Raw genomic sequence first — 24,273 nt, 5'->3', positions numbered from 1 at the left:
TTCTAGTTTCACCTTAATAACACTGATGAAGGCACTAGCATTAGAAACGCCTGTCTGCTTGACTCGGTTTCTTCTAGTTTCACCTCAGTAACACTGTCTGCTAGTACTTGACTTGGTTTAGGAGTTCTGCCTCTGAATTCATGATGCAGTACATTATGGGCGGGGATCAACCACCCCTGCCTGAGACATGTCCCTGCTGGTCTCGCATCAATCTCTCGTGCACAACAACCTCGCCCAGCAGCACGTGAATCGAGCCCCACAAAAGCAGGATAATAGAATCCCTCAGGACTTTTTCAGCATGCCTTGCACACGTGTGAGAATTCTACTTGTGTTGCACGCCAGAGCGATTCTGAGCAGCAGCAGAATAGTCATGGGCAAGTTCTGCATTGCTAACGCAGGCGTTTGTTTCTTGTAGATGTGAAGCTGGTTTTGTAGGTTGAAGCGATTGGGCGAGTTTCTGCAGGTCTGCGTGAAATCGGGTAGTTATTTTCCAACCCCCCCCCCCCCCCCCCCCCCCAAAAAGACAGGAGAGATGGATTTATAGGCCCAGCTCTGTGCCGAATCATTCCTAAAAAAATCAGTTTAATTTAACCCATTGAGTGCCATTCGTCCTCATTTGAAGACAGGCTACTGTAATTTTCAGGTACATTTTTAAATGGCATTGATCAGCCTGTTTAAATGTTCTCAATTATGGTAACTTGCTCAGATTAACACAAAGTGAAGTCTGAATCTAATATCAATTATATAATTACAGCTTAATGGGTTATTTAAATCAAGTTAGCATTTTATACAAAAAAAACCCCACCGCCTTTGGACTGGACTGGGCCAAAATACACATTACTTTCGCACATACATTTGAAGATATACAGACAGTTACACAGTTCCGTGTGCAACACACACACATGCAGGCAGATTGGAAATCAGCACGTTGCATGTTGCTACGGCAACAAGGCATTCCTGCGTGTCGCAATTTATTTCGTCTTCTCTGTTTTTTTGCTGCAAGCGCTGTCTGTTCCAGTTCCAGGCAGGCAGGCGCTAGCGAGTGGCAGGCTGGGATAGCTGAGCAGAGAGCACCCGGGGCTGGCCCACACGAGCTTAATATAGCATGGGTTTCATTGATCAACTTTCACCTCAATAACACTGATGAAGGCACTAGCATTAGAAACGCCTGTCTGCTTGACTCGGTTTCTTCTAGTTTCAATAACACTGATGAAGGCACTAGCATTAGAAACGCCTGTCTGCTTGACTCGGTTTCTTCTAGTTTCAATAACACTGATGAAGGCGCTAGCATTAGAAACGCCTGTCTGCTTGACTCGGTTTCTTCTAGTTTCAATAACACTGATGAAGGCGCTAGCATTAGAAACGCCTGTCTGCTTGACTCGGTTTCTTCTAGTTTCAATAACACTGATGAAGGCGCTAGCATTAGAAACGCCTGTCTGCTTGACTCGGTTTCTTCTAGTTTCAATAACACTGATGAAACACTGAACAGGACTATGCTATTCTGTCACTTGTATTCTTGTTTTCCGTGTCTGTACAGTGGATTCTGTGTGATTGAGTCTGATGGCTTGTTTTATGTGCTGCACCAGAAACTCAGGCAAGCGTGACCAGGCTGCGCTCTGAACTAGTTTGCATTTGCCTGGCCCTGCACGGTAACGTTAAGCCATCCCATCTGATTAACTGGGAAGCCAGTGGAATTCGGCATCCTAATATAACCTCCCCCTGCTGCATGTAGAACTCTCTGTATTAGAAGCGCGTCCTACCGTCCGTTCGAAAGCTTTTGCCCAGCTTCCCTTCACGTCGCTCCTGTCCCGCTGTCTGTGCTCGATTCTGAGAGGTCGGCGTGGCTGCCCTTGTGTTTGGAATCTGCATGCGTTTCAGGAACAGGAACGGCCCCCTGTTGATTGAGACGGACATTACAGAAAGGTAAGGTGTTTGTGCGAGTTCATTTTCAATGGAGGGGGATGATCTGGTGAATGGAAAGTGTTCATCTTGAGCAGCCTGCTGTGTGTGTGTGCGCTCTGTAGTTCTCATACTGATCCATATGAAATCCAATAAGCTATTAAGCTTTTATTGATCCAGGTGGGTTTCCCCTCCCCCCAAACATTAGCATTAAAAAAACAGAGTGAAAAAGAGATGAAACACTTTCCTGACAGATGCAAAACCAAAAAACAAACAAAACATGGAAATGAGAGAGAGAGAGAGAGAGAGAGAGAGAGGAGACCCTGGTAAAGGCATGGCCGCGTGGGGTGCAGGGGGGAGTCACACAGTCAGGGGAGCGCAGGGGTCCCCCGAGGGTCTCCCCTGGTAAAGGCACGGCCGCGTGGGGTGCAGGGGGGAGTCACACAGTCAGGGGAGTGCAGGGGTCCCCCCCCCCCCGAGGGGCTCCCCTGGTAAAGGCACGGCCGCGTGGGGTGCAGGGGGGAGTCAGTCAGGGGAGCGCAGGGGTCCCCCGAGGGTCTCCCCTGGTAAAGGCACGGCCGCGTGGGGTGCAGGGGGGAGTCACACAGTCAGGGGAGTGCAGGGGTCCCCCCGAGGGTCTCCCCTGGTAAAGGCACGGCCTCGTGGTGTGCAGGAGAGTTGTTTTTTACTCACTCAATAGGTTTGCAAAACACAGATCAAGAATGTACCCTTGCAGCAGTTTCAAACAGTGTACAGTTGAAAAGAAAAAAAAAAATTCATTTCTCCAGATTCTCTGCGCATTAAAGGAAACAGATTGCATCCCCCTGGTTTTTCTGATAGCACAGGCTCCATCCGAATGGCTTTCAGGGAATAGAATAGAAAAAGAAAGAAAGAAAGAAATTCTGAATCAGTCAGCGTTCCGGTAGAAACCGGCTCAAAATCACAACAGGATCAGCTTAGCTTTCGAGAGAGAGAAAAAAAAATGTCAAAAAAGCTATTTTTGGAAAAAAATTAATCCCTTCTGAGCAGCGCTGGCAGTTAAACGCTTAAAGGACTTTAGAATGATTTATATTAAGTACACAGCTTTTCAACCTGCTGGCCGAGGGGGGAGGGGGGAGGGGAGCTCATTCATGCATTTTTGCCTTCATCAGTGTTATTGAAACTAGAAGAAAGAGTGAAGCAGACAGTGAGGGGGGGCACCGAGAGTCAGTGGGGGGGGGGGGGGACATTTGGTGGTATCTTTGTAAGGACAGCGTTAATATATAAAGTTCAGTTCTAAAGTTTTAATACGTGTGTCAGCGGGGGGGGGGAAACCAAATGTATTCTGAGAGAGGTTTGTGCAGCATTGCCTCCGTGCCCTATAGCACAATAAATCATCTACACACAGTGTTAGTGTGGGGGTGTACATAACTCAAGTGACTAATTTTGGGTCTGTCAGTCAGTGTAGATTCTATGCTTGTTTAACAACTCTATAGAACACAGTAAACCTAGATAGGGACCCAGGGTAAAAATCAACCGGTTTGTGATCCAGCGTCTTACACTGGCGTTGCCCGCTGTGTGCTGGGCAGAGCCTCGCTGTGCTGCGCCCCATGCTGGCATGACCACGCTGTACTGCAGAGAACCTTGCATGCCTCGTTTGGGATCGTGGTAATTAAGTAATGCAAGTCGTTTTTTTTTTTCATTTTTGGATAGAGTGAGGAGTTTTGAGCAGGTCCCTGGGGGGAGGGAGGGCAGCTGTAATAAATTTATCAGCGACGTTCCCCGGTGATGGACACGAGAGGCTGGCTGGGGGGGATTACATTGCAAATGGACTAAGCCCCCGGAACGTTGGGAATTTTTATAGGATTTTGAAAGGGGGGGTGGTAATACTTTCCAAACAGCCACTGGTGTGAAGAAATGTCATCCTCTTGGCGTTTTTTATTTTAAACTACAACACCCCCTCCCTCTGCTACTGCTGGGGGGGAAAGAATCAGCGGTCTGTCCTTACAGAACCAATCTACATTTCATGTTGTATTGTTACACAGCTTGTGTAGGTCAAAATGTTTCTCTAACTGGCTGTGTTTTCTGGACAGGCAGTTTGACCTTTGGCTGACCCTCCTACCCCCCCACCCCAAGTTAAGTGGGTGCCAAACAAAAAACCGCTCCAAGATTTCAGACAGGCATTTTAAAACTGTGTCGTCAACTGTGGTATTCACACTGCGGCCATTGTCAGCACCTCAGAAGACGGAGCATTCAGCACAGTTTATCTGTCATCTTTAAATCATTTATTAATTAGTCATTTAGCGACTGGCAGAGACAAGAGTGTGAGCTGCGCATCACAACGGCTGCTGCAGAGTCACCTCCAACAGGACCTCGTGTGTTTCACGTCTCGTCCGCAGGACGGAACACAACAGTTTTGAGATCAACCAGCTACTCTGAGCAAACCCTGCATGAAATGCAAAAAAAAACACAACACACACATTTCGTATAACAGAATTTATAAGAGACTATCGATCACGCAAAAAGAACAAGCTGAGGCAGAAACGATATCTGAAATACATGAGGACCGACGGCAATGCTGCAGCCTTGTACAAAAGCAACGGGGGACAAGTATTTCCATTGCAGCGCGTGTCCGTTCACAGCATGTGAATCGCTTTTGACGTGGGTTTGCTGCAGCAGTAACAGAGCAGCGTGGCTGTCACCTGCGTCAGTCAGGGGGGCGGGACGGGGGGGGGGGGGGGGGGCTCTCATTAGGGATTCGGGGCCACGTCCGAGGGCACAGGGCCGGGGTGCAGGCGTGTTCGACTCGGTGAAAGCTCGCGTTGCAGTAAAACCACATTGCAGCACTGTGGAAATCACATGACTGGAAAAACCCTGCTGGGGGGGGGGGGTCTGCTTCCAGCAATAGGACCCCCTCCCTCCCTCACCTTGATTCAGGGAGGATTTTTAAATGCCAAGGACATATCATTGGGAGGTGGGTTGTATAGCAGTTGTCAAGGAGGCAGGGAGGCAGTTGGACTGTGTGTGTGTGTGTGTGTGTGTGTGTGTGTGTGAATCGATCATTTTGCAAGACTGCAATATGGGCAACTAAAAAGCACACGCACATTTTGAAATTTGAAAAAGGAAAACACGGTGTACTAAAAGGAGAAAAAAAACCTAATGTAGGTACATACAACATTTTAATCATTGATATCAATCAATCAATCAATCAATTCTATTTTCTTGAGCCGGATGGAAAGAGCAGTGCTGTACACAAGCAGTTATAAATTCACTTTGCGCTCCTGAGATTGATGACAAGCCCGCGCAGGGGAGTGCCCGTGTGCACACGCTGTACCGAGACGCTCCGAGGGGCGTTCGCGTTACTGAACTTGGGAGATGTTCATATAAAACCAAAAAACCGCCTCTCGTTACCCTCTCTTGAACTCTCGGCGCGATGCGTTTCACCGGCGGTCAGTTTTCTGTATTGCGCTGCAGTGCGGTCCGGTGTTTGCAGTCGTGCGTCTCTGAAAGAAACCGATGAAGACAGATGTCCCTGCATGAACTGATGAACTGAAGTGTTTTACACACGCACACAATAGACTTGGGGTAAAACACTAAAATAAACGTTTAAAATGCAACAAAAAACATTTCTTTTGCTTTGAAGTCTCTCGCAGCATCTTCAATGATTTTTTACCTAACGGACAGCACCACCCTGAGGTCTAATGTAGTACTGCAGTTCTCTCTGGCTGTTTGACCAATTGAACCCCCCCCCCCCCCCCCCCCACTAATCTGGTTTGACCTGGGCTGCCTGGTATTTTTGGATTGTGTTTTGTTGGCAGTGGAGACGCTGCTAAGCCGATTGTGTCCTGGGTGGATTCTCAGGATTGCAGCTGTGGGAGAGTTTCACACTCTCAATCTCTGCAGCATAATCTCACACACACTCTGAGAGAGAGAGAGAGAGAGAGAGAGAGAGAGAGAGAGAGAGCGAGCGAGCGAGGGAGAGGAAGAGGGAGAGAGAGAGGAGAGAGGACAGGGTCGTTCATCCTCCTGATTGAAACTTGCATGCAACCACTGATCCCGGAGAAGGACTCTCCTCAGATCAAGCTTCGCATCGACCTGGGGCAGCGTGCAAACCCTCCCCGTCCTTCTGTGTGTCATTGGATTTAAATTAAAGTGCACTTGCAAATTGAGATGTGGTTTTAAAAAATATATATACATATCAAAATCTCAGCAGCTTCAAAATATGACAAAGTTCTCTGATGCTGGATACACCGGGTCACATTTGCAAAGCTTTACCGTACCGTAGCTTGAATTGAATGGCGCCGTTAGCTGGGATTTTGAATTTACAGCGTGCATGATTTTATTTTATTGAACGTTCTCCTGGTTATTGGAGTAGAGTTGTCTGATAGAGCGATATCCAGCTGGGATTAGGAGGACAGGAAGCAGGTTCAGTTGAGGCGGATCAGTCCCTCCTTTCAGGATTATTCCGATCTCTGCAGCAGTTCAGACTGGAATCACTCTGCCAGACAGAGATGAGACCGGGGCCGGACTGAATTAGGACCACCCGCCACAGCATTGTCAGCAGGGTGCAGCCGTGACAGTCCTGATTTGGAGTTACGCAGACTTGTGATAGAGTTTGCAGATTTACGATTGTCATGAAAAAACGAACGAGAATCCGAGGTCAAGCAGACAGGCGTTTCTAAATGCCTTCATCAGTGTTATCGATGGTGAAACTAAGAGACTGATTTGAATTACTTGCTGAAGCAATGGTATAAAACATTGCACTCACCCCCATCTCTCTCTCTCTCTCCAGGCAGTATCAGTCGCTCGGGGGCCGTGCCCACCTTCCTGCGGACCCCCACAATGATGCAGCCTCACCTGGACTTGAAGCCCTTCCTTCAGTTCCCAATGGAGACCCAACCCAGCATGGGACTGTTCCACAACTTCAGCACAGTGAGTCTCTTACTGACCCCGAACCCGCTACTGTACCAGCCAGCTCCACACACACACACACACACACACACCGAACCCGCTACTGTACCAGCCAGCTCCACACACACACACACACACACACCGAACCTGCTACTGTACCAGCCAGCTCCACACCCACCCTGCTACTGTACCAACCAGCTCTACACACACACCCTATTACTGTACCAGCCAGCTCCACACACACACACACCGACCCCACTACTGTACCAGCCAGCTCCACACACACACCGAACCTGCTACTGTACCAGCCAGCTCCACACCCACCCTGCTACTGTACCAGCCAGCTCCACACACACACCCTACTACTGTACCAGCCAGCTCCACACACACACACCGAACCTGCTACTGTACCAACCAGCTCTACACACACACCCTATTACTGTACCAGCCAGCTCCACACACACACACACCGAACCCGCTACTGTACCAGCCAGCTCCACACACACCGAACCCGCTACTGTACCAGCCAGCTCCACACCCACCCTGCTACTGTACCAACCAGCTCCACACACACACCCTACTACTGTACCAACCAGCTCTACACACACACACCCTATTACTGTACCAGCCAGCTCCACACACACACCGACCCCACTACTGTACCAGCCAGCTCCACACACACCGAACCTGCTACTGTACCAGCCAGCTCCACACACACACCGACCCCACTACTGTACCAGCCAGCTCCACACACACCGAACCTGCTACTGTACCAGCCAGCTCCACACACACACCGACCCCACTACTGTACCAGCCAGCTCCACACACACACACCGAACCTGCTACTGTACCAGCCAGCTCCACACACCCCCCGAACCCGCTACTGTACCAGCCAGCTCCACACACACCGAACCCGCTACTGTACCAGCCAGCTCCACACACACCGAACCTGCTACTGTACCAGCCAGCTCCACACACACCGAACCTGCTACTGTACCAGCCAGCTCCACACACACACACACACCGAACCCGCTACTGTACCAGCCAGCTCCACACACACACCGAACCCGCTACTGTACCAGCCAGCTCCACACACACCGACCCCACTACTGTACCAGCCAGCTCCACACACACCGAACCTGCTACTGTACCAGCCAGCTCCACACACACACCGAACCCGCTACTGTACCAGCCAGCTCCACACACACACCGAACCCGCTACTGTACCAGCCAGCTCCACACACACACCGACCCCGCTACTGTACCAGCCAGCTCCACACACACACCCCGAACCCGCTACTGTACCAGCCAGCTCCACACACACACCCCGAACCTGCTACTGTACCAGCCAGCTCCACACACACACCCCGACCCCGCTACTGTACCAGCCAGCTCCACACACACACCCCGAACCCGCTACTGTACCAGCCAGCTCCACACACACACCCCGACCCCGCTACTGTACCAGCCAGCTCCACACACACACACCCCGAACCCGCTACTGTACCAGCCAGCTCCACACACACACCCCGACCCCGCTACTGTACCAGCCAGCTCCACACACACACCCCGACCCCGCTACTGTACCAGCCAGCTCCACACACACACCCCGACCCCGCTACTGTACCAGCCAACTCCACACACACACACACACACCGAACCCGCTACTGTACCAGCCAGCTCCACACACACACCCGACCCCGCTACTGTACCAGCCAGCTCCACACACACACACCCCGAACCTGCTACTGTACCAGCCAGCTCCACACACACACCCCGACCCCACTACTGTACCAGCCAGCTCCACACACACACCGACCCCGCTACTGTACCAGCCAGCTCCACACACACACACCCCGACCCTGCTACTGTACCAGCCAGCTCCACACACACCGAACGATATTATATACAAATAAATAAGTAAATAAAAATACAAAAAAAACTGGTATATTTATTTAAAAAGGATATAAATATATTTTTAAAAATAATTAAAATCTAACTTGGTCAATATGAATTAAATAAAAAGACAAACCAAAACGTAGTCAAAAAAATATCAAGTAAGATTAAATAGAATACAAACAGTTAATGTTTAGTTACTAAAAAATGAAAAACAGAATACTTGTAAGAAGTACTTGTAAATAAATTAGAAAAAACAAAAGTGATAAACCAATTAGCATTTTAAAAAGCAGAGACTAAAAAGAGCGAGGAATACACTGACAACTTAGTGCTTAACAATAAACTTAACAATAAATGAAGCGCTATTGGTGGCACAGCATTCCTTCAATCCATTTCTACACCAAACAGGAACTGCGAAACCAAACCCCACTCCTAACCAGCCATTCGCTAGTTCTAGCTAAATCCCACCCCCAACCAGGGAGTCACCAGTTCTAACAACCACACCCCTGACCAGCCATTGCCTAGTTCATATTAAACCCAACCTCCATTCGAGCTGAACCCCGCCCCCTAACTCTGCCATTCGCTCTTTCTGGATAAGCCACACCCCTGCCCTGTCAATCACCAGTTCTAGCTTTACCACACCCCCCAACGGCTTGTTCCAGCCAAACCACACCCCTAACAAGTCATTTGCTAGTTCAAACTAAACCCCCACCCTATTCTAAGCAAGCCACACCTCTAGCCAACAAATGGAGTTCTAGCTATGCCACACCCCCTTCTAACCTGCCATTGGCTGGTTTCAACAAAATCCAACCCCTATTCTACCTGTGCCATGCCCCCTAACCTGCCATTGGCTGGTTTTAGCCAAACCCCGCCCCATTCTAGCCAGATCACACCCCCTAGCCTGCCATTGGCTGGTTCCTAGCCAAACCCCGCCCCCATTGTAGCCAGATCACACCTCCTAACCTGCCATTGGCTGGTTCCTAGCCAAACCCCGCCCCCATTGTAGCCAGATCACACCTCCTAACCTGCCATTGGCTGGTTTCTAGCCAAACCCCGCCCCATTCTAGCCAGATCACACCCCTAACCTGCCATTGGCTGGTTCCTAGCCAAACCCCGCCCATGCTAGCCAGACCACACCCCCTAGCCTTGCCATTGGTTGGTTCCTAGCCAAACCCCGCCCCATTGTAGCCAAACCACACCCCTAGCCTGCCATTGGCTGGTTCCTAGCCAAACCCCACCCCCATTCTAGCCAGACCACACCCCTAACCTGCCATTGGCTGGTTCCTAGCCAAACCCCACCCCATGCTAGCCAGACCACACCCCCTAGCCTTGCCATTGGCTGGTTCCTAGCCAAACCCCACCCCCATTCTAGCCAGACCACACCCCTAGCCTGCCATTGGCTGGTTCCTAGCCAAACCCCGCCCCATGCTAGCCAGACCACACCCCCTAGCCTTGCCATTGGCTGGTTCCTAGCCAAACCCCACCCCCATTCTAGCCAGACCACACCCCTAGCCTGCCATTGGCTGGTTCCTAGCCAAACCCCACCCCAATTCTAGCCAGACCACACCCCTAACCTGCCATTGGCTGGTTCCTAGCCAAACCCCACCCCCATTCTAGCCAGACCACACCCCTAACCTGCCATTGGCTGGTTCCTAGCCAGACCCCACCCACATTCTAGATGGACCACACACCCCTAACCTGCCATTGGCTGGTTCCTAGCCAGACCCCACCCACATTCTAGATGGACCACACCCCCCTAACCTGCCATTGGTTGGTTCCTAGCCAAACCCCTCCTACTTTAAATAAACCCCTCCCCTAGCTAAGAATTCTAACTAAACCCCTCCCCCTAGCTAAGAATTCTAACTAAACTCCTCCCCCTAACTAAGAATTCTAACTAAACCCCTCCCCCTAGCTAAAAAAAAATTTAAAAAAAAAAATAAAAAAAAAAAAAGGGGGGGGGCTATACTCACCAAGTGCAGAGCAGGTCTGATAAATTTTAGTTTCCACCTTCCCTGAAGTCTGATGTTGCGGGGGGGGAGGAGGAAAGAGCTGTTTGGGGGTAAAATATATTTTTAAAAGTATAAAAAACTCACCCTGTAATTGTGTCTGAAGAGTGCCGTTCCCACAGTCTGACCAGCAGGTGGAGCTGTTGGTATGCAACATGTTGGGTTAGAGTTTAGGATCCAGAATCTGTGGAGATAAAGGAAAGAGAGGAAACTAAACAAAAACAGTTTCACACGCACTCCCCCCCTCAGATTTGCGCTAATCCGGGTCTGTGAAACTACAGTACCATTTGATCCATTTGGGATAGCGTGCGGCTGTGAAATAAAAACCACAGGACTCCAAATAAATCATTGTGTTCTCTTGTTTTTGTGAGCGTGAGGTTTCAGTGCCAGTCTGAAAAGCAAGGATTACAGCAGAGCGGTTTGAGGGCGAGGTTTGGGGTTGTACTGTTCAAATTGCAATGGTCTCCAGTCAGATGCGAGGAGAAATTGTTTGTCTGCAAAATGTAACCCTCAGGAGATGGAATCTTAAAAATTCCAACGTCCTGCTGAGAGAAATGAAAATAAAATGTGTGCGTCCGAGGAAGTCCTGGGAGCAACATGAAGATCAAGTGTGAAATATTTTAGAGCTTCTCCAGCAAGCTTGAACCTGCAAGTTATTTTAAAGGATATCGTGGAGGATTAGATCAAAAACGGACACGGTCCTGTAAAGATGGGACGTCCAGAAATGAAATCATTTACAGTGGAATCCGTTTCACTTTTAAATGGAACTCGCATAGGGGTTGCAGGGCCAGTTGTTCTGCTAATATTAGGGTCATTTGCTCAAGATGATTCGAGGCACGTGGTTAAATTGAGACAGTGGCAATAGACACGTTCTTTTCTGCAAATTCACCTTTTTAATGAAACTGCCACTGGGGGTGTAACTCCCAGAGCAAATATTTCTTGTAGGCAAAAAAATCATGTATGTAGACGCTGGTCCCAACTCGAGTTTTAATAAAAATGCACAAGAACCAAAACCTAAAAACATTCTTAAATAAAAGTATTGTGTGAATCTGGCACGTTCTCACTGTTAGTTCCTGCGTGGGTCAAGCAAAAACAGATATCATTCACTGCGAGACAGAGGAGGGGACAGATAAGGCATGTTTAGACAGGAGAGAGGGAGAGAGAATTTGAAGATTGTTCACAGCACGGACTGGGGGAATTTGAAAATTGTTCAGTCTTAGCTCACAGCTAACTGCAAAGAGAGGGGCGGGGGAGACGTCAACGACAGAGAGTGCACAGTTACAGAGAGAGAGCGAGCACAAGAAATGGACTGAAGACAAGAAAGGAAGCAGGAGAGAGAAGAGAAAGAAAACGTTAATTTATTTTTGGAGAACGACATGCAGGCAAGAAATGGTGTGTAGGCGAGAAGGGGCGTAAAAGAGAGGAAGAGGAGGAGGGAGATCGAAGGGGAGCTATCCTACAGCCTTGTACACTGTCCTGCACTTGCTCCTCATTCCTGTTTGGGACTGGCACCGCTGCACCCCCCCCGCCAGGGCTCCGTCAGTCTGTGCTCCAGGGAGGTACAGCGAATGGGACTGGTGTGTTTTGTGGGTTTGGATTGTGGGACACCCTGGCAGTGACACCCCACACCCGAGAGGCAAAAGGCTGAGTGCAGGGCTTTGAAAACCCTGCTGAACCAGCGACACTGCAGGCAGGGAGAGAGGGTCAGGACTGCACAGCGGATCTGAACCAGCGACACTGCAGGCAGGGAGAGAGGGTCAGGACTGCACAGCGGATCTGAACCAGCGACACTGCAGGCAGGGAGAGAGGGTCAGGACTGCACAGCGGATCTGAACCAGCGACACTGCAGGCAGGGAGAGAGGGTCAGGACTGCACAGCGGATCTGAACCAGCGACACTGCAGGCAGGGAGAGAGGGTCAGGACTGCACAGCGGATCTGAACCAGCGACACTGCAGGCAGGGAGAAAGGGTCAGGACTGATTGGACAAGGTACAGTGTCTGTCTAAATGGAACGTGTTGCTTGTAGTGTTTTTTTCCCAAATACATGGAAGCATGGTAAATCATTAGTAAGCATTGTAAAAGCATGTTGAAGCATTGGGCAGTACAATACTTAACAGGGAACCGCAGACAAGCAGAGTGCAGTAAGGCAGTATTGTTAAATGCTAAAGGATTGGAAAGCAGTGAGGAATTAAGTGTTCAAAACGCAGCTCTTAAAAGATACAGAACTATTTTAGAGTAAGCAGTCAAAGCATAGCAGAAGAGTCTCAAACATTGCAGTGCAATGAGATATAAAGTGTGATGAGCATTAGTGTACAAATTTACTCCAATAAAAGCTGACGGCAGGCATTAGTCAGTCCAAATCTGCAGGAAAATTTATTTTTGCAGGTGTTTAGTGTTTGCATTAATAATGGCTTATGAAAAAAAAAGATACATTGAGTAAACAAATCATGTCAAACAATGCATTTCTTATTGACACACACAAACAAAGCCTAACTCCAGTCTTCAAAGAACTTCTACTTTAAGACAAAACATCTGTTCAATTTTACAAAACTAGAACTGAACCACTAACATATTTCAGGTCACTTATGGTATGTTTGAGTATTATGATGATGTAGCTGCAGAATATGGTGATTTAACCCCCCCCCCCCCCCCCCCATCCCCCATCCCCCATCCCCCATCCCCCATCCAGACTGCTAAGAAATAAATAATTGTCAAACACAATAAAGAAATCCAATCCACCACACTGTCCGACATACAGATGGAGTCACTGGCTCTGCTCTAAAAGGGAGCTCTGGGGAAAAGAGATCAGGGAAAAAAAAATTCAGGGAATGTTTTTGAATGTGACGTGATGAGCTTAGCAAGGGAAACTGGCGAGAGAGAGAGAGAGAGAGAGAGAGAGAGAGAGAGAGAGAGGGGGGGAGAGGAGAGAGAGAGAGAGAGAGAAACAGAGGACAGACAGACAACCTAATTGCCGAGTCCTATTTTGAGGACAGTCAGGTTAGACGTCCTGCTGTAATCAGAGCAGTGAAATTACACGCCAGCGATGAAGCGCAACACATAGAAAATGGAGCCACTTTAACCATCACTACAGGTAGGAAACAAAAAGTAGCATTTAGGCTTCAGTTTCTTATTTTATATAAAAGAGCCGTCATGGAAGCATTGGAGGGGCTAGATTTGCAGAATTCAGTTACATTTAGACTTCACTTAACAAAATTGGAACAAGTTATCATAATAGGCTTAGAGAAAATAAAAACCGGTTGACGCAGGAGTTAAAATGCTAAAAAAAAAAAAAAAAGTCTTTAAAATGAGGACAATGGCACTTAATGGGTTAAGATTGGTGATAACCTGCCCAGCTGCACTGAACTTCCATGACTAGAACCAAGGCAGTCTGCAGATCCATTCACCGCAAAAACAGCCCAGATTTGATTTCCCCCCAGGAACTAAAGTGTTTTACGCCTGCATTGTTTTCCAGTGCACCTTATAAATCTTATCCACATTGGAAACTGCAAAATCACAGACAAGTATTTAGTTTTAAAAAAAAAAAAAAAAGGAGGAACCAAAAGAAAGTGATTTCTATAATTTCTAAATGTTATATTGAAAAAAAAAGTAGAGAGATTCAGCTTTTATAAAATAAAACAATTACATAACATGCATCAAATTAAAAACATGAAAACTAAATTTCATACTTTGCCAAACGTTTTTGGGCGCCCTTGCATTAGTGTTTTGTGAGCAAAGCCTTTGCTTCCTTTACAGCTTGCAGTCTTTTTTTGGGGATTTTGAAACCAGTTCCTGGCATCTTTCCGGAGATATTTTTACAGCTTGGAGTCCTGCAAAAATTGACACTGGTTTCCTGTTTACAACAGCAGCCTTCAAGTCAATCCACAACATCTCGATGGGATTCAAGTCTGGGGTCTGAGATGGCCAGTCCATAACTAATTTTCCCTTTTTTTCAGAAATTCCTTTGTAGACTTCGCAGAATGCTTCGGGTCATTATCCTGCTGGAATACAAACCCCGTCCAATAAGCTTTCTAGCACTGGGTAACAAATGAGAGTTCAGAATGTCTCATTTTGCAGCATTCATTGATCCTTCTACAATACAGAAGGTTCCCAGTGCTTGAGGAAGAAAAACAAGCCCATCCCATCTCACAACCTCCACCATGTTGAACATTGGGCGTGATGAACTACTTTTAAATTTTTCTCCTCTCTTCCTCCAAACATAGTTGCTTTCCTCGTGAAAAAATTATATTTTGGATTCGTCCGACCATAGAAAATCAGGTATCTTCAAGCATTCAATGGAAAACTTCAAATCGCTTTCTTTGGTGTATTGTCTTAAAGGTTTGTATCTTGGTTTTCGTCCACGGACATTCATCTTAAGGTATCGTCGCTCGCTCATGAATTTCTTGACCATCTTCTCTCAATTCTTGTGTCCAATCTTTTGCAGTAATCAGAGGATTTTGCCGGGCTGCTCAAACGATTCTTCCAGATCTCTCTTGGTCTTCCACACCTGGAGCTAGTTGCAGTAGTTCCTGTTCTCTGTCATTTTTCTGGTAGTTTCTCCTTTTTCGTTTAGTTGTGTCGCTGCCATTCAGAGATCGGTGCTGTACTCTCTAGTTTTAACCGTTTGTGTTGCTTTTTTTGAATCACAAATTTCCTATTTTTCAGCACTTGATTATGTGTGTATTTATTCATTCTAGAATTCAGGTGATGGTTTTCAAATCATAACTGTCTAATTAGCAACGAATGGGTTTCATACAAAATATGTTGATTACCCAAATACTTTTGTCAAAGTATGAAATTCGTTTTTGCATTATTTCATTGTATGCATGATATGGAATTTATTATAAAAGCTGAATCTAATTTACATCAATAGAATAATTGGAAAGGATAGAAATCACGTGGTGATTTTTCTCTATCTGCGATTTGTATAAAGCAGCAGCTACACTTGTAACGTCGCTGAGAGAGTAGATCTCACACTCGCAATGTAAAATGACAAAGACTACAACGTTTAAAAACCACAAGAGGTTCTACGTTAACAGATTCAAATGTGTGGAGATCAGCTTGTCATCTTTGTCCCCCCCCCCCTTTAGATTTATTGACTTATAATGTGTTTGTGTTCAGAGGCTGCCTGTAATCAAGTTGAGAGGGTTTCATTCTCTTCAGTTCTTTGCATGGCAGGTGTCCGACGCAGCAGAGAGCAGGAGAACGAAACTCGCTCTCTATTTGATTAGAAGCGGCCACCGAACATCTGAATGAAATATTCTACCAGTAATGCAGTGGTTTGGTCCCAGTGGTGTTGTAAAAATAAAAAACAGGAGGTTTTGCCTCTTAAAAGACTGCAGTAAAAACTTTGCCCTAGACCCTGTGATACAGTAAAACCAGTCTAATCCTACCCCGTTATAAAAACTGATATTCTGTATCATTTTTTGGGGTTCCGCCCAAATCCCTACTGAAATGAATGGGGTGTTCCCCTCAGCAATCCGGAACCCGCCTGTCTGTTCTAGAATCCGGCAGGATTTGAAAGTCTTGTTGCAGAATTGAGCAAGTTTCATTTATGGGTTCCAGTAATCAAAGAGTCACGCTTTTACAGCTTGGTCATGATTAGATCCAACGAGGCTGCTAGTTATTCACATATTAAACAGTAACTAGTTGCCTAATCTCTGGGAGGGCATCGGACGCTGCGCTGGTGTGTCTTGCGTGAATCTCAAAACACCTGTCTTGTATATATATCTTACCTCAAACCGTGTGTGTGTGAAGCTATTCCTGGTTTCTGCTGGCTTAGTTTCTCTGTGTGGGCAGAGCTCCAGCTAGGGTCAGTACAGTTCCCACACTCCTCTTGCAGCTGTGCACGCAGTAATTGTTGAAATCCCTTGGTTACCCGTGCATACATCAACTACAAAACATTTTTTCAATAAAACTGAAAATCCACATCGCGTCATTTGCCCGTTCCCCTGCGGTGTTGTAAAATCCTGATTTCCACATTGGAGGCGGTGCAATTTTAAAACATGCTGCAGGGCTCAGCTGAACACAAATCAGTCTCTCTATTCTAATCAGCTTGTTTTAGACTTTTGTTCTATTTCCACAAAACTAGCTTTTTATCTTAGTGGTTCTAAATTTTACAATTATAACAAACCTGTATCATGTGTGTGTTTGATCAAATTCTGTATTGGACTTCAATTGTTTTGTGTGTGAAGCATTTTGGGATCTTTGTGATGAAAGGCGCTATAGAAATGGGAATTTTTTTTATTCATGTTCAAATATCATTTTATTTGGGGTGCAGTATTAGATTACAGTGCCTGTACAACTATGGCCAGACAGTTTGCAAATACCTAGAATTTTATGATTAAAAGACAATTCTATAAAAAAATTAAATTCAACATAAAATGTAGTTATTTTATTGATCATGTAATCAAAGAAAACTACAAAAATGAGATCGTAAAAAGTCTACCATAACAGTAGTACAGTATGTCATGTTAGATTTTGAAATGTCACATTTATTAGTTAAGTATATGGGAAAGCTCAATGGAATTCAATGTGTTAACGTAACATTATTCAGCAGGTTTCATTCGACTTGAGGCAAAATTAGTTCATTATATAGAAGTGATGCAAAAAACAGCTTTTGGCCAGAGCTGTGCAATCCAGCACACTACCCTCCGGTCCCAAGCGAGTGTGGATCAGACACACTTTGAGGTACCTTGCCAGTCCGGCTCCTCTCCTGACCGTTGTCTCCCTCCTCCCCTCCCCTCCTCCCTGTCTCTCTCATCCAGATGGACCCAGTGCAGAAGGCCGTCATGAACCACACATTCGGAGCCCCGCTGATCAGAACCAAGCGAGCAGTGATCTCCTGCAACGTGTGTCAGATCCGATTCAACTCAGAGGTGAGCAGGGCGGCAAAATCAGACCATTTGAATATTATCACGAGAAGGAAGTTATTACTGCACAGTGTTCACTTCTTCATCTCCTCCTCCTCCTTTCCGTCCCCAGCCCGGTTAATTAAGAGAACTTGCATGAAATAGATACAGTAACAGTTTTGCAAACATATTAAAAACAGGGGTTTTACCACTTTTGAAAAATAAATAAATAGAAATCGAGTTAAAAAGACTGGAGTTGAAACGCTTTGAAAATATTGCCCTAGACACCGCGATACAGTAAAACCTGTCGAATCCGATACGATTCAACTCGGGAGGTGAGCGGAGCACGAAATGAACGAACACACGATATTTCAATATTACTGAGAGAAGCAAAAGGAATTCCTGCCGGTTAGGATTTTGAAATATAAAAAAGGAGTTCCTCTGTCTGTAGCAAATCTTCACTAAGCAGTTCAGTTTTTAAAACACGCCTTTAAAATGTAGTCAAACCCCTCCTAGCCTAATGTGCCAGAAACGGTCAACGAGAATAAGATTAATACAAAAATTGATATGTTTTTAGTACGATAAAATCAAGACTGAACTTAAAAAAAAAAAAAAAATTAACATCGGTGTACGCATTCAGAAGCGTAACCCGAATAGCTTGCTGTTATTGAACACCTACAATGATACACGCACACAACCACACAGCCTCTCAAGGGTTAAGTCCGCCTGGCACCTGCCAGTTCAGAAGCCTCCTCTCCTTACTGGACCAGCCCGACTAAGCTGGGGCTCAGGAAACATTACCCCTGCAGCTTATTAAAAATACAGCAGGCTGTGCTGGAGCAGAGAGAAATGCCATTGTCCACCTGATCTCAAATGGGGGGGGCGCAGCAGGCTGTCAGAGCTGCGTGCCTCCTCCGAGGACGTGGGGTCACAAGCGTACCACGTCTTTCAACACCATTTAATTACAGAGCTGCCCAGGAGATTTCTCAGAAGCCAAAGAACTGCCACCTTGGAGTATGAACTCAATGAGTTCTGTCAACAGCTTGAGAGAGCGAGAGCGAGAGCGAGACTCTGCACTGCTCACCTCAGCTCTTTCCCCAGACGAGGTTGAAGTCTGCTCAAGATGCAACGATTGCATTGCGCCAGCCTCAATTAAAAACACCCATTTAAAATCAAATCAAGATCTCGCATCTGCAGCCGCACACCTTTATTACATCACAAGCACAGGCCGGTTGCATTTTGAAGGGCTTTGCTTGCTCCTTTTTGATACTAGCAAACCCAGGAGCGGATCACGCTGCTGTGCAGTGGGAGTCTTCTCTCCATCCCTGAATGGGTTGCTCACTGCACCTCTGCTTTTAACTCTCTTCAGAGCCAGGGTTTGCTGATCACAGCAGAGTAGAAGCGAGGGAACGCTTTGTTCCCCAAAATGAGAAGCCGGTCAACTCTGTTTACCCTCGACTACACTCCTGTGCGTTTCCATCTATCTTTTAAAAAATAAAATAAAAAGCCCTGATTAGACACATTCCTCTTCATCCATTAAAAGCATGACCTGTCAAGGCTTGGACTTCAGCCTCCATCTCGCTGCCGGACTTTATGAAGTCCAGCTGGGATTTACCAGGGAATCCATTTCACGGTTTATTTTACCCCCTTTCCTATAAAAACATTCTCTCAAGTTCTAATGCCACGAGTGCCGGTTTGTATAGAGTTACTGTTTGATTTACATTTTTTTTATTAAAATAAAAGACCTAAAGCCTGAAAAACTAAACAGAGAAAGGGTAAAAACCTCAAGGAAACTTTATCCAGCCTCTGCTGGAACAGGGAACTTTTCTACAAGGAAAAATTCAAGCATTCACCACGAGGACTTCCATATTTCATATGGATTTATGTTCTCTTTCCTGGAAATGTATTTGTGTTTAGTTACTGTTTGCTTTGCTATTACATTAAACATGATTGGAAAAAGTGAGAAATGAAAACTTGCATAAAAACAGTAAGCCAAATGCTGCAATGATCCAGGTTATGTATGTGCCTCCCTCTCTCTCTCTCGCAGAACCAAGCAGAGGCTCATTACAAAGGGAACCGGCACGCCCGCAGAGTCAGAGGGATCGAGACCTCCAAGAGCCGACCCAGGGAGAACGACAAGCCCCTTCTCCTGCCTGCCCCCGCCCCTCCCTCCACCCCCTCCCCCACCAGCAACCTGGACGAGAGTGAAGCCAGCAGAGCAGGTGAGTGCCACTCAAAACTACTTCAGCCAAGTCTGTGGATATCGAGATCATCAGGAGTTACAAACTCACACTAGCCCTGCTGCTGCACCCAGTCACTCTTACCTTGTTGGCTCTATCTTGAGAGCTCCTCAGTGTCCTCAGTGAGTCACTTACCTATTCAGCCAGTCCACTCGGAGCCGCGCACTCCACTGTTGGTCACACTTACCTTTTTTAGCTGTATTTAGGGAGCCTCTCATCACTCTAAACATCACTGACCTTTTTAGCTGCCTCTCAGGAGCCCCTCGGCATACTGAACAAACCCTACCTTGATCACCGCGTCAGGAACCACTCTGTACGCCGTCACTCACACTTACCTTTTCAGCTCCATCTCGAGAGCAGCTCTGCCCTAAACATCACTTACCTCGATCAGGACCTCAGGAGCCCCTCGGCACTCTGAACCACACTCACCTTTTTGGCCAGATCTTGGAAAGCATTCTAAACACTGCTTACCTCTTTATCACCATCTCAGACACTCTGTATACGGTCAGACACACTTACCTCTATCACCATCTCAGACACTCTGTATACGGTCAGACACACTTACCTTTTCAGCTCCATCTTGACAGCTCAGGACATTAATATGCTTTACCAGACCTCTCTGTGCTTTACAATGCTTCCCTATGCTTTACCAGACCTCTCTGTGCTTTACAGTGCTTCCCTATGCTTTACCACACCTCTCTGTGCTTTACAATGCTTCCCTATGCTTTACCAGACCTCTCTGTGCTTTACCATGCCTCTCTGTGCTTTACCAGACCTCTCTGTGCTTTACAATGCTTCCATGTGCTTTACCAGACCTCTGTGCTTTACAATGCTTCCCTATGCTTTACCAGGCCTCTCTGTGCTTTACAATGCTTCCCTATGCTTTACCAGGCCTCTCTGTGCTTTACAATGCTTCCATGTGCTTTACCAGACCTCTGTGCTTTACAATGCTTCCCTAGGCTTTACCCAACCTCTCCGTACTTTACAATGCTTCCCTATGCTTTACCATGCTGTCACTGTGCTGTGTTACACTGTGTTTTTATTATGGTACACGGTTACACGGGCGGGTCTGTCACGGTACAGACCGCAGCTGTGGTGAAGCCGAGCGTGGATCTCTGGCCTGCCGCACAGAGCCGCTGGGCACAGACTCGACAACGCTGGCCCACGCCTACACTCCAGCTGTGTAATTTCACTGTGTTTATCCCCCCTCCTCCTCATATAGCCTTTCTGATCCCAAAGCCAGAGGCTCTTAAAGCTAAAATTAGAGAGAAGTGGGATAACACAGACGCCCTAAAAAGAGGCAAAAGCGCAGCAAAAATAAAATTTAAAAAAAAAACAAAAAAAAACTGCATATCGTACAATGCAAAGCACATGAACAGAACTTGTGCGATTTCTACTCTGCTTCCAAACTACAGTTTCTTTAGCGTATACAGTTTTACAACGCACTGCTTTCATATAGCGATGGAACCAGGGTGGGAAGAAGACTCCTTTTGCACAGCAGTGTCACCCATTCCAGGTTTTACTACGAGCTTGATTAGCCACAGTGTGTCTAGGTAACAAGCTCAGGTGTGTCTTAAACTCATAGTAAAAGCCAGGAATGGATCAAACTGCTGTGCAACGGGAGTCTTATTCCCATCCCTGTTCCATTACGGGAGAGCGCTGTACTGAGAGATTAATTAGGGAACATGGCTGGCTTCCTGCTCGGACATCTTCAGAGAGACGGGAGTCAAGCAGACCCCAGCAGAGCTCACCTTACACTAGCCCAGCTAATGGAGTGATCAGTTACGAACGCTAACGTCCACAGGGCTCGAATGACAGTCTGCTGTGCGGTGGAGAGATCCGAGAAGGAGGAGGCTTTGTACCGTCTACAGGGATGGAAATGGAGACTCCTGTTGCACAGCGGTCATTCTAATTACTAATGTACGATTATGTGCACAGTGTTGTTTTCGAAGGCTGTCGCGAGACAAGTCTATGCATTTTTATTCTTGCTTGATTTCGAATAGCAAAAACCTTCCCGATATGCAATTGCAGGGATGGAAATAAGGACTCCTAATGCATAGCAGCTTCATTAGCCCCAGTGTGTATTGGTAACAAGCTCAGGTGTGTCCGATTTAAACTCACAGTAAAACCAGGCATGGATCCAAATGCTTTGCAATGGGAGTCGTCTTCCGATCACTGATCTATACTGCTTCTCAGGTTTCACAAAACAGCCCAGCAGGGAAAAAGGTTAAAACACAGATTTGGACTATTAAAAATAAAACAGGTCTTACCCTTTACATATCAAGCCTGTGTTTGAAACTGAACTGCACTGAAATATACTTGCTGCAGCATCAGGCGGTCTCGGATCAAGCCAGAACGTTTTGTGCCGAGTTCACAAGTTCTAAAATTATTTTTTCGTGACTGGTAGGATGTTGACGAGGTGCCCACTTTATATAATTATTTGGCAGCGCGGTTTAAAATTCCTTCCAGGTTTTCACACCACATAGCAACGTGCTGTTTTGAGATCACTCGTGAAACACAACAGGATCTTAGTCAATGGAGCCGCACCTTGTATTTACGAATAAACATTTTAATAAAAACAACATGCGCCCTCCCGCACGGTGGCTCCCTCTAGCGGCTGGTTTTGGTACTGCAATAGTTTACAATTCAATTTGAGCTGTGAAAAGAGAGAAAAAAAAGGACAAGAAAAAATTTGAGGGAGAGAAAGTGAAAAAAAGCATGAGGAGGAGAAGAGAAAGGATGTGGGGCGCCAAAACGATTACAACATGAAAACCAAAGCTTATCTGGATTTAATAAAAAGTAATTAAACTGAGGACAGGCCTACGCAGGGTGCCAGATCAAAATCTGTTAGAATCCCTTCACCCCACAGAGAGGGAGGGAGACACACACACACACACACACACACACACACACACACACACGTCTGAAGAGGTTATTCCATTCTACAATCTGCTCCAAACAGGGCCTCGTTATCGTCTGTATTGCATCATACTTTAACCATTTTAAAATACACTGTACCTCCGTAACCAAAAGCGATTGCAAATTTTTTTTTTTTTTAAAAACACACACACCACAAAACCCTCCTCAATGCAAGCCTTGTCATTAGTAAATGCTTAAGGAACCCTAAAATGTGTTGACTCAGGTTTAGTCTAGGGCTCTTAGTCTGTTTTAGGTATTCGTCTAACTCTTGGTACGTCTGAATTTTCCACAATGGTCGTATAGTTGCAGCTCACACAATGACTCTGCAATGGGAGTTCTGCTCTGCTCCATTTTTAAAACAGCTGTAAAAACATCCGTCTAAAAACTTCAGGAGAGCGATTTGATTTATTCTTGCATCTTGTGTCGAACACAACAGCATAAAACCAGGGATCACATGGGACTTTATGGCTTCATCAGTGTTACTGAAACTAGAAGAAACCGAGTCAAGCAGACAGGCGTTTCTAATGCTAGTGCCTTCATCAGTGTTACTGAAACTAGAAGAAACTGAGTCAAGCAGACAGGCGTTTCTAATGCTAGCGCCTTCATCAGTGTTACTGAAACTAGAAGAAACCGAGTCAAGCAGACAGGCGTTTCTAATGCTAGCGCCTTCATCAGTGTTACTGAAACTAGAAGAAACCGAGTGAAGCAGACAGGCGTTTCTAATGCTAGTGCCTTCATCAGGGTTACTGAAACTAGAAGAAACCGAGTCAAGCAGACAGGCGTTTCTAATGCTAGCGCCTTCATCAGTGTTACTGAAACTAGAAGAAACCGAGTGAAGCAGACAGGCGTTTCTAATGCTAGCGCCTTCATCAGTGTTATTGAAACTAGAAGAAACCGAGTGAAGCAGACAGGCGTTTCTAATGCTAGTGCCTTCATCAGTGTTATTGAAACTTGAAGAAACAGAGTCAAGCAGACAGGCGTTTCTAATGCTAGTGCCTTCAGCGTTATTGAGGCGACACTATGCTGTATAATTCACGAGCACCACATTAAACTTTCAGCACAGCCGGGTACGCTACAGCTTCACAGCTCGTTAAAGATTAATTAGCCCCGCTGACGAGGTGAAGCAGCGTCCAGTTCCTGAAATCTGACTTAACCCTTCACGCGCTGGGATCATAACAGTCAGAGACACTTTTTCAACAGGGGCCAGCAGTCCGAGTATTATTATTATTATTATTATTATTATTATTTATTTCTTAGCAGACGCCCTTATCCAGGGCGACTTACAATTGTTACAAGATATCACATTATACATTATTTCACATTATACAGATATCACATTATTTTTACATACAATTACCCATTTATACAGTTGGGTTTTTACTGGAGCAATCTAGGTAAAGTACCTTGCTCAAGGGTACAACAGCAGTGTCCCCCACTGGGGATTGAACCCACAACCCTCCAGTCAAGAGTCCAGAGCCCTAACCACTACTCCACACTGCTGCCCTAATGCAATGCAGCCACCATCATCGTACAGAACCACCATTCAGAGCTGCCTGGACAGCAGTCCGAGTATGCA

At 46.3% G+C, this 24,273-nt stretch overlaps 1 protein-coding gene across 5 annotated transcripts in view; it reads left to right on the top strand.

Annotated features, from left to right (window-relative positions):
* Positions 1 to 24,273, top strand: part of LOC117962657 (zinc finger protein 385A-like) — a 51,656-nt gene that overhangs the window by 18,928 nt on the left and 8,455 nt on the right. For 3 of the 5 annotated variants that reach the window (XM_059013115.1, XM_059013113.1, XM_059013114.1), the window contains exons 2-4: positions 6,671 to 6,810; positions 17,455 to 17,565; positions 19,586 to 19,760. In XM_059013115.1, the coding sequence (XP_058869098.1) occupies positions 6,721 to 6,810; positions 17,455 to 17,565; positions 19,586 to 19,760 (376 nt within the window). In that variant the 5' untranslated portion in view covers positions 6,671 to 6,720. Of the gene's footprint in view, positions 1 to 6,670; positions 6,811 to 10,868; positions 12,680 to 13,643; positions 13,782 to 17,454; positions 17,566 to 19,585; positions 19,761 to 24,273 lie in introns of those variants that run through there. The other 2 variants (XM_059013116.1, XM_059013117.1) reach the window with 2 other exon arrangements.

This window comes from Acipenser ruthenus, chromosome 45, assembly GCF_902713425.1.
Source record: "Acipenser ruthenus chromosome 45, fAciRut3.2 maternal haplotype, whole genome shotgun sequence".
In the NCBI taxonomy this organism is placed as follows: Eukaryota; Metazoa; Chordata; class Actinopteri; order Acipenseriformes; family Acipenseridae; genus Acipenser; species Acipenser ruthenus.
Note: the sequence above shows the minus strand (reverse complement) of the source record. Positions and strands in the feature narration are given on the sequence as shown.